The sequence below is a fragment of the Panulirus ornatus genome, chromosome 43, assembly GCF_036320965.1.
Source record: "Panulirus ornatus isolate Po-2019 chromosome 43, ASM3632096v1, whole genome shotgun sequence".
Taxonomy (NCBI): domain Eukaryota; kingdom Metazoa; phylum Arthropoda; class Malacostraca; order Decapoda; family Palinuridae; genus Panulirus; species Panulirus ornatus.
Genome location: NC_092266.1, coordinates 7736963 through 7748855, shown reverse-complemented (window position 1 = coordinate 7748855; position 11893 = coordinate 7736963). Strand labels below are relative to the sequence as shown.

The window sequence follows — 11893 nt, the reverse complement described above, 5'->3', positions numbered from 1 at the left end:
CCACACCTCTCTACCTACATCTGGGGTGCCCCTACATACAACCATACCTCTCTACCTACATCTGGGGTGCCCCTACATACAACCACACCTCTCTACCTACATCTGGACTGCCCCTACATACAACCATACCTCTCAACCTACTTCTGGGCTGCTCCTACATACAACCACACCTCTCTACCTACATCTGGGCTGCCCCCTACATACAACCATACCTCTCTACCTACTTCTGGGCTGCCCCTACATACAACCACACCTCTCTACCTACATCTGGGGTGCCCCTACATACAACCATACCTCTCTACCTACATCTGGGGTGCCCCTACATACAACCACACCTCTCTACCTACATCTGGGGTGCCCCTACATACAACCACACCTCTCTACCTACATCTGGGGTGCCCCCTACATACAACCATACCTCTCTACCTACATCTGGGGTGCCCCTACATACAACCACACCTCTGTAGTTATGTCTGGGGTGCCCCTACATACAACCACACCTCTGTAGTTATGTCTGGGGTGCCCCTACATACAACCACACCTCTGTAGTTATGTCTGGGGTGCCCCTACATACAACCACACCTCTGTAGTTATGTCTGGGGTGCCCCTACATACAACCACACCTCTGTAGTTATGTCTGGGGTGCCCCTACATACAACCAAACCTCTGAGTTATGTCTGGGGTGCCCCTACATACAACCACCTCTGTAGTAATGTCTGGGGTGCCCCTACATACAACCACACCTCTGTAGTTATGTCTGGGGTGCCCCTACATACAACCACACCTCTGTAGTTATGTCTGGGGTGCCCCTACATACAACCACACCTCTGTAGTTATGTCTGGGGTGCCCCTACATACAGCCACATCCCCGTAGCTATGTCTGGGGTGCCCCTACATACAACCACACCTCTGCAGTTATGTCTGGGGTGCCCCTCCATACAAACCACACCATCTGTAGTAATGTTGGGTGTGCCCCCTACATACAACCACACCTCTGTAGTTATGTCTGGGGTGCCCCTACATACAACCACAACCTCTGTAGTTATGTCTGGGGTTGCCCCCCATCACCCTAACATACAACCACACCTCTGTAGTTATGTCTGGGGTGCCCCTACATACAACCACACCTCTGTAGTTATGTCTGGGGTGCCCCTACATACAACCACACCTCTGTAGTTATGTCTGGGGTGCCCCTACATACAACCACACCTCTGTAGTTATGTCTGGGGTGCCCCCTACATACAACCACACCTCTGTAGTTATGTCTGGGGTGCACCTACATACAACCACACCTCTGTAGTTATGTCTGGGGTGCCCCTACATACAACCACACCTCTTAGTTATGTCTGGGGTGCCCCCTACATACAACCACACCTCTGTTGTTATAGTCTGGGCTGCCCCTACATACAACCTCACAACCTTTCTGCCCCCTACAAACATACCTCACACTGTTTATGTTCGGGGTGCCCCCTACATACAACCAACACCTCTGTAGTTATGTCCTGGGGTGCCCCTACATACACCACACCTCTGTAGTTATGTCTGGGGTGCCCCTACATACAACCACACCTCTGCAGTTATGTCTGGGGTGCCCCTACATACAACCACACCTTTGTAGTTATGTCTGGGGTGACCCTACATACAACCACACCTCTGTAGTTATGTCTGGGGTGACCCTACATACAACCACACCTCTGCAGTTATGCCTGGAGTGCCCCTACATACAACCACACCTCTGTAGTTATGTCTGGGGTGCACCTACATACAACCACACCTCTGTAGTTATGTCTGGGGTGCCCCTACATACAACCACACCTCTGTAGTTGTCTTGGGTGCCCCTACATACAACCACATCTCTGTAGTTATGTCTGGGGTGCCCCTACATACAGCCACATCCCCGTAGCTATGTCTGGGGTGCCCCTACATACAACCACACCTCTGCAGTTATGTCTGTGGTGCCCCGTCATACCACACCTCTGTAGTAATGTCTGGGGTGCCCATACTTACAACCACACCTCTGTAGTTATGTCTGGGCGCCCCTACATACAACCACAGTATAGTTATGTCTGGGGTGCCCCTACATACAACCACACCTCTGTAGTTATGTCTGGGGGTGCCCCTACATACAACCACACCTCTGTAGTTATGTCTGGGGTGCCCCTACATACAACCACACCTCTGTAGTTATGTCTGGGGTGCCCCTACATACAACCACACCTCTGTAGTTATGTCTGGGGTGCCCCCTACATACAACCACACCTTTGTAGTTATGTCTGGGGTGCACCTACATACAACCACACCTCTGTAGTTATGTCTGGGGTGCCCCTACATACAACCACACCTCTGTAGTTATGTCTGGGCGCCCCTACATACAACCACAGTATAGTTATGTCTGGGGTGCCCCCTACATACAACCACACCTCTGTAGTTATGTCTGGGGTGCCCCCTACATACAACCACACCTCTGTAGTTATGTCTGGGGTGCCTCCTACTTACAACCACACCTCTGTAGTTATGTCTGGGGTGCCCCCTACATACAACCACACCTCTGTAGTTATGTCTGGGGTGCCCCTACATACAACCACACCTCTGTAGTTATGTCTGGGGTGCCCCCTACATACAACCACACCTCTGTAGTTATGTCTTGGGTGCCCCTACATACAACCACACCTCTGTAGTTATGTCTGGGGTGCCCCCTACATACAACCATAGTGTAGTTATGTCTGGGGTGCCCCCTACATACAACCACACCCCCGTAGTCACCTCTGGGGTTGTCCTTACATATGTGTCCAGGTTTTTCTCCCTCTCTGTCATATGACATTTCAACTTCTGAATTAACTTTGATTTGGGAGCGTGGGGAACCCGCTGCGTCACACACACACACACACACACGTAACATGACCGTTACGGGAGGTCGTGTTACGCCGCGGGGCTCTGTGACCACTATGTGTGTGTGTATGTGTGTGTGTATGTGTGTGTGTGTGTGTGTGTGTGTGTATGTATGTGTGTGTGTGTGTGTGTATGTGTGTGTGTGTGTGTGTGTGTGTGTGTATGTGTGTGTGTGTGTGTGTGTGTGTGTGTGTGTGTGTGTGTGTATGTGTGTGTGTGTGTGTATGTGTGTGTGTGTGTGTGTGTGTATGTGTGTGTGTGTGTGTGTGTGTGTGTGTGTGTGTGTGTGTGTGTGTGTGTGTGTGTATGTGTGTGTGTGTGTGTGTGTGTGTGTGTTGCAGGATGTGACATTTTAGCATTATCGATCACCAATGCAATGTTAAGTGTGTCTTCTTTGTTACGAATCATCATTCTCTCTCTCTCTCTCTCTCTCTCTCTCTCTCTCTCTCTCTCTCTCTCTCTCTCTCTCTCTCTCTGGGTCTGTCTGTCTATCTGTCCGTCTGTCTGTCTGTCTGTCTGTCTATCTATCTATCTATCTATCTATCTGTCCGTCTGTCTGTCTGTCTGTCTGTCTATCTATCTATCTATCAATCTATCTATCTATCTATCTGTCCGTCTGTCTATCTGTCCGTCTGTCTGTCTGTCTGTCTGTCTGTCCAGCAGCAGTGTTGCCACCTCGCTCATCTGGTCAGAAGTCATGCTTGGGCGTGAGGGACGTCCGTGGATGACTGTCTGGTTGGCTGTGTTGCGTCCTGCTGCGTCTTGTCCTCTGTCCTTGTCCGTGGCGTCCTGGACCACTGTACGTGTTCGTCCGTGGCGTCCTGGACCACTGTACGTGTTCGTCCGTGGTGTCCTGGACCACTGTACGTGTTCGTCCGTGGCGAACCTGGGCCACTCTACGTGTTCGTCCGTGGCGTCCTAGACCACTGTACGTGTTCGTCCGTGGCGAACCTGGACCACTGTACGTGTTCGTCCGTGGCGAACCTGGACCACTGTACATGTTCGTCCGTGGCGAACCTGGACCACTGTGCGTGTTCGTCCGTGGCGTCCTGGACCACTGTACGTGTTCGTCCGTGGCGTCCTGGACCACTGTACGTGTTCGTCCGTGGCGAACCTGGGCCACTGTACGTGTTCGTCCGTAGCGTCCTGGGCCACTGCACGTGTTCGTCCGTGGCGAACCTGGGCCACTGTACGTGTTCGTCTGTGGCGTCCTGGACCACTGTACGTGTTCGTCCGTGGCGAACCTGAACCACTGTACGTGTTCGTCCGTGGCGAACCTGGACCACTGTACGTGTTCGTCCGTGGCGTCCTGGACCACTGTACGTGTTCGTCCGTGGCGTCCTGGACCACTGTACGTGTTCGTCCGTGGCGTCCTGGACCACTGTACGTGTTCGTCCGTGGCGTCCTGGGCCCCTTCCCCGGATGGGTCAACGGACAGGACTATTCCTCTCACCCTCCCCCCCCACACACACCCTTCTAGCCCCTCACTACGTACAGCTTCGTCCCCCCTTCTCCCTCACCACGTACAGCCTCGTCCCCCCTTCTCCCTCACCACGTACAGCCTCGTCCCCCCTTCTCCCTCACCACGTACAGCCTCGTCCCCCCTTCTCCCTCACCACGTACAGCCTCGTCCCCCCTTCTCCCTCACCACGTACAGCCTCGTCCCCCCTTCTCCCTCACCACGTACAGCCTCGTCCCCCCTTCTCCCTCACCACGTACAGCCTCGTCCCCCCTTCTCCCTCACCACGTACAGCCTCGTCCCCCCTTCTCCCTCACCACGTACAGCCTCGTCCCCCCCATCCCCTCCCCTTCCTGGCACGGACGACCCCCCTCCACGGACGCCTTGACCCCCCCATCACCACCATCATGATGGGCGCTGGTGGCGTGAGTTATGTAGATTCTCGTACTGCCTCTTCTCTCAACCATTTCTGAGACACTCTCTCGTCCCTTTCCCACGCCGTCTCGAACCCACCCTCCCCAACCCACCCATTCCTCTCCCTTCCCATCCCATCCCTTCCCATCAACATACACTTTCCACACTTCTCGTGAACAATGACACAGACACGAAACTTTTTTCACAACAAAAACCATAAATGTGGATCATAATGTTAAAGTTGACATCATCATAACAACGACTGAACATCCTTGTTCATGGATGTTCTAGTTCTATATGTTCTCCAGACGCCAGAAGAACAAGAACAAAGCAGATCATCACCACGTCTTCCCCAACATTCCAACACAAATCCAGCAGCTGTAAGTCGAGATGCACAACTGGATAAGGCAAGAGACGTTACGATATATATGTGTCACTCCTTATAAGATAAAAAACGGGAATTGGACGCTGGCTTTTTCATTGGCCAGACATTCGTCGTTGCTGTGGTGTTCGTTCGTCCGGTGGTGGTGCGTCAGCAGCTGACCTCACCGCTAATGCCTGTGTTTACTGGTGGCTTCGTCCAAGCGAATGCTTCTAGTTGCTGTTGGCTTGGATCTTTGCTTTACCGTTTGCTTCTACAAACAGTTTTATGATATAAGGTACAATATTAAAAATGTAATAAGTATTGAGAAGCTACTTCAGTACAAACAGATATAAAATACTATTTTCTTGAGACAAATAAAGGTATATAGAGATATTTACACACGATAAGTTCCCAAGTGCACTTTCGTGTAATAATCACATCATCAGGGGAGACACAGGAGAGAAATATAACAGTCAGTTGATATACATCGAAGAGACGAAGCTAGGACGCCATTTGGTAAACATGTGATTGTCCAAGACCGATATATATATATATATATATATATATATATATATATATATATATATATATATATATATACATATATTTTTTTTTTTTTTTTTTTTTTTTTTTCATACTTTGTCGCTGTCTCCCGCGTTTGCGAGGTAGCGCAAGGAAACAGACGAAAGAAATGGCCCAACCCCCCCCCATACACATGTACATACACACGTCCACACACGCAAATATACATACCTACACAGCTTTCCATGGTTTACCCCAGACGCTTCACATGCCTTGATTCAATCCACTGACAGCACGTCAACCCCTGTATACCACATCGCTCCAATTCACTCTATTCCTTGCCCTCCTTTCACCCTCCTGCATGTTCAGGCCCCGATCACACAAAATCTTTTTCACTCCATCTTTCCACCTCCAATTTGGTCTCCCTCTTCTCCTCGTTCCCTCCACCTCCGACACATATATCCTCTTGGTCAATCTTTCCTCACTCATTCTCTCCATGTGCCCAAACCATTTCAAAACACCCTCTTCTGCTCTCTCAACCACGCTCTTTTTATTTCCACACATCTCTCTTACCCTTACGTTACTTACTCGATCAAACCACCTCACACCACACATTGTCCTCAAACATCTCATTTCCAGCACATCCATCCTCCTGCGCACAACTCTATCCATAGCCCACGCCTCGCAACCATACAACATTGTTGGAACCACTATTCCTTCAAACATACCCATTTTTTGCTTTCCGAGATAATGTTCTCGACTTCCACACATTTTTCAAGGCTCCCAAAATTTTCGCCCCCTCCCCCACCCTATGATCCACTTCCGCTTCCATGGTTCCATCCGCTGCCAGATCCACTCCCAGATATCTAAAACACTTCACTTCCTCCAGTTTTTCACCATTCAAACTCACCTCCCAATTGACTTGACCCTCAACCCTACTGTACCTAATAACCTTGCTCTTATTCACATTTACTCTTAACTTTCTTCTTCCACACACTTTACCAAACTCAGTCACCAGCTTCTGCAGTTTCTCACATGAATCAGCCACCAGCGCTGTATCATCAGCGAACAACAACTGACTCACTTCCCAAGCTCTCTCATCCCCAACAGACTTCATACTTGCCCCTCTTTCCAGGACTCTTGCATTTACCTCCCTAACAACCCCATCCATAAACAAATTAAACAACCATGGAGACATCACACACCCCTGCCGCAAACCTACATTCACTGAGAACCAATCACTTTCCTCTCTTCCTACACGTACACATGCCTTACATCCTCGATAAAAACTTTTCACTGCTTCTAACAACTTTCCTCCCACACCATATATTCTTAATACCTTCCACAGAGCATCTCTATCAACTCTATCATATGCCTTCTCCAGATCCATAAATGCTACATACAAATCCATTTGCTTTTCTAAGTATTTCTCACATACATTCTTCAAAGCAAACACCTGATCCACACATCCTCTACCACTTCTGAAACCACACTGCTCTTCCCCAATCTGATGCTCTGTACATGCCTTCACCCTCTCAATCAATACCCTCCCATATAATTTACCAGGAATACTCAACAAACTTATACCTCTGTATATATATATATATATATATATATATATATATATATATATATATATATATATATATATATATATATATATATATATATATATATGATCACAGTCTTGACCATGATGCAGACTGGTGTCATGTTACCATCCTACAACCAAGATAATTAACCTTATCTGTATGAGTTGTGAACAGCACACCCCCCTCCCCCCCAACACTTGTCCACCTGCCACCTGACGCTGGGTCAGGTCACGCTGGTCAGGTCACGCTGGGTCAGGTCACGCTGGGTCAGGTCAAGTGGCCAAGGAACCCACGTCTGGGCCAAGTGAGGCACAAGAGTTCGCCATACATCACAACATGGGAACTTCGTCTTCACACAACCACAACACATGAAAGTCTCCACGCCAAGTCACACGATACAGGAGTTACTGAGTTACAGATGAGTTACAGAATACAGGAGACGTGCCAACAGTCACACGATACAGGAGTTACTCCGTTACAGATGAGTTACAGAATACAGGACCCGTGCCAACAGTCACACGATACAGGAGTTACTTCGTTACAGATGAGGTACAGAATACAGGAGACGTGCCAACAGTCACCAGATTCAGGAGTTACTTCGTTACAGATGAGTTACAGAATACAGGACCCGTGCCAACAGTCACACGATACAGGAGTTACTTCGTTACAGATGAGTTACAGAATACAGGAGACGTGCCAACAGTCACACGATACAGGAGTTACTTCGTTACAGATGAGTTACAGAATACAGGAGAAGTGGAGGATAATGTTACAGTGCGACCCAGATAAACCTTGAGGTTAGGAAGTGGCCATCATGATGACACCACTGTTGTCAGTAGCCAGGTACACTGTGGTCAGTGGCAGACACCACTGTTGTCAGTAACCAGGTACACCGTGGTCGGTGGCAGACACCGGTGTTGTCAGTAGCCAGGTACACCGTGGTCGGTGGCAGACACCGGTGTTGTCAGTAACGAGGTACACCTGTGGTCAGTGGCAGACACCGGTGTTGTCAGTAGCCAGGTACACCGTGGTCAGTGGCAGACACCGGTGTTGTCAGTAGCCAGGTACACCGTGGTCGGTGGCAGACACCACTGTTGTCAGTAGCCAGGTACACCGTGGTCGGTGGCAGACACCACTGTTGTCAGTAGCCAGGTACACCGTGGTCGGTGGCAGACACCACTGTTGTCAGTAGCCAGGTACACCGTGGTCGGTGGCAGACACCACTGTTGTCAGTAGCCAGGTACACCGTGGTCGGTGGCAGACACCACTGTTGTCAGTAGCCAGGTACACCGTGGTCGGTGGCAGACACCACTGTTGTCAGTAGCCAGGTACACCGTGGTCGGTGGCAGGCAACACTGTTGTCAGTAGCCAGGTACACTGTGGTCGGTGGCAGACACCACTGTTGTCAGTAGCCAGGTACACCGTGGTCGGTGGCAGACACCACTGTTGTCAGTAGCCAGGTACACCGTGGTCGGTGGCAGACACCACTGTTGTCAGTAGCCAGGTACACCGTGGTCGGTGGCAGACACCACTGTTGTCAGTAGCCAGGTACACCGTGGTCGGTGGCAGACACCGGTGTTGTCAGTAACCAGGTACACCGTGGTCGGTGGCAGACACCGGTGTTGTCAGTAGCCAGGTACACCGTGGTCGGTGGCAGACACTGGTGTTGTCAGTAGCCAGGTACACCGTGGTCAGTGGCAGGCAACACTGTTGTCAGTAGCCAGGTACACAGCGGTCGGTGGCAGACACCACTGTTGTCAGTAGCCAGGTACACCGTGGTCGGTGGCAGACACTGGTGTTGTCAGTAACCAGGTACACCGTGGTCGGTGGCAGACACCGGTGTTGTCAGTAGCCAGGTACACAGCGGTCGGTGGCAGACACCGGTGTTGTCAGACAATACAGTTGGTTTCTTTCCTTTGTTCTTCCACCATCATTAGGTTTGTAAACATTATCCTTGTGACCATACATTAAACTAAATACATATAAATTCCTCTTTGCATATAAATTCCTCATTGCATATAAATTCCTCATTGTGACATCAAGCGATAAGAATCCACATTTAACTTGATATAAAATACATTATAATGATTATCACTAAGACTATTACGACCATTTATTTACGTATTAACATTAACATTCCACCTCAAGTTATTATAAATAAAACTATACACATTTTAATTATTTACGTATTAACATTAACATTCCACCTCAAGTTATTATAAATAAAACTATACACATTTTAATTATTTACGTATTAACATTAACATTCCACCTCAAGTTATTATAAATAAAACTATACACATTTTAATTATTTGCGTATTAACATAAACATTCCACTTCAAGTTATTATAAATAAAATTATACACATTTTAATTATTTTTTTCTTCAAATGGTTTAACCAAGTGACATTCGTGTAAGTGTATTTGGTTGGCCAATGTCTTTGCAGTGATGCAGAACTCACCAATGCAGTGAAGCAGAAGACAGACTAATTCACTGCTACAGTGAAGCAGAAGAGACACTAACTCACTGCTACAGTGAAGCAGAAGACACACTAATTCACTGCTACAGTGAAGCCAACTGAAGTAGTATTGTAGATGAACAGAATATTATCAAACACATCTCCTAGCCAGATTGGAAACCAGTTCGAACCCCACGTGGACGTAAGAAACCATTACTGATAGGTTCTGAAACCTTGGTGGACCTGACCTGACCTGACCTGACCTGACCTTACCCACGGGGCGACCTCAAATGACCCGTTTCGTCCCACATACACCGATGGGGTCGTAATGTAGACGCTGGACATCAGAACGAACACCACCAGTTTACGAAGCGACGTAGATGAAACTCCAACATGAACAGGTAAACCATCCTCCAAAATACAGTTACAGAAGATATATGAAACCTCCAACATGAACAGGAGAAATCCTCCTCCAAAATTCAGCTATAGTGGAACACTGAGATAGCCTGATGGGGGCTGACAGCTGCTCCCTCCACTTCGATTGCTTTGTGAGGAAGTAAAGTGGATGATAAGGAGACAAAGGAGGAGTCAGGTCTACACACACGGCCCTGCAGAGCCTTTCTGTTATCAGTCACTATCAGATAACTCAGTGTACACATGATCAAGGTCCTACTCCAAGGAGGAGGACAAGGAATAGCTATGTTCTTCCCTCAGTGCCCTGGTGGCGGAGGTGGGTATGTTCTCCACCATGGTGGACAGGTGAGGTCTGTCTATTGGGTTAGCACGTTTGGGTCTGTCTCCCTCCCTGAGGCCAGGTAGCTCTGAGCCACACACACACACACACACACACACACACACACTCCAGCCACCCACCTGTTGACGAGCTAAGGTGAACCACGTCTTGAGGATGAGGTCTAGTCGCGTCTTGTGGAAACCCTTGGTCGTCTTGACGCTGATGAAGATGTCGTCCAGCGTCGTGGCTGGCTTGGTGGTGGCCGTAGCCACCAGCGTGTTAAGCAGACCTCTCCTCCTCTCCTCTTCCTCTTCCTCCTCTTCTTCCATGCCCGCTCCTTCGTCGTGGCTCCCGTCGTCTTCGCCAGCAGCAACACCATTGTCCACTCCAGCAGGTAGTTCATAATCTCGGTTCAGGGACCGAGGGGCGCGCTCAGGCCATCCATGTATCACAGGGAAGGTGGGCGAAGCCCTCTCGCCCTCTCCCGCCTCACGCACACTATGTGCTAAATTCTGGAAGACCAACACACAGACCGTGAGTGCCGCGCACGCCAGAGCCACTTGCTGCACTAAACTACGGATCTTGACCCTCATTGTCCTGTCTTGGGCCCGCATCACATCGGGGTCGCTGGAAGCACACACTCGGGGCCGAAGTTTGGAAGCGGACGCACCAGTTCACACACCATCACACACGAACCACGAGACGTACAGGCGAACTCGTCCGCGTCTCGAGTGAAACTAACATCCACTGTGGACGACCAGGCTCGTGTGCCCGGGGGGCTTCGGGGAGGGAGTGGAGGGAGGGAGGGAGGTGGGAGGGAAGGGCGAGGAGGGGGGGTTGAAGCGAGAGTTACCAGCGAATGTTTTTGACGAATTGTATCCCCCCTTTCTCTCTCGCTCCCCCCCGCGCGCGACATCCTCCAATGTTTGCTTTGCAAACATATATATATAAAGATGACTTGAGTCAACTATTAGAACATTAATGTCCAATAATCATCAAAGACAATGAAGTTTAATGTAGTTAAGATGGGCGTAAAGATGATGGTTTACATGCGAGGTTTACAGCGCTGGTGTCGTAATGTTGGTGGACGTAGAACATGAGAGTGGAGGAGGTCCACACCACAGTACTCCTCCCCTCACTGCATTAATGATAATGTTCCTCATAATGAGTTAATGGAGTCTCTCTCTCCCTCCCTCCCCCCACACACACACTCACTGGTCATGCATGTGCATATGTTCCAACCCGACCCGACCCGACCCGACCCGACCAGACCCGACCCGACCAGACCCGACACCCGCTGCGACATTACAGTGTCTTCACCATCAGCGAACACACACACACACACACACACATACACACACACATATACAGAAGGGTTGATCTAACCGGTTTATTAAGGGCTGGTTGCGTGAGAGAGAGAGAGAGAGAGAGAGAGAGAGAGAGAGAGAGAGAGAGAGAGAGA

The 11893-nt window shown here is 49.5% G+C and overlaps 1 protein-coding gene across 1 annotated transcript in view; it reads right to left on the bottom strand.

Annotated features, from left to right (window-relative positions):
• The window catches only part of fng (Fringe glycosyltransferase), a 123753-nt gene extending 112574 nt beyond the window's left edge, over window positions 1–11179 (bottom strand). The window contains exon 1 of the mRNA XM_071686889.1: window positions 10572–11179. Within this exon, the coding sequence (XP_071542990.1) occupies window positions 10572–11045 (474 nt within the window). The 5' untranslated portion in view covers window positions 11046–11179. The remainder of the gene's footprint in view (window positions 1–10571) is intronic.
• Between the last annotated feature and the right edge of the window lie 714 nt (window positions 11180–11893).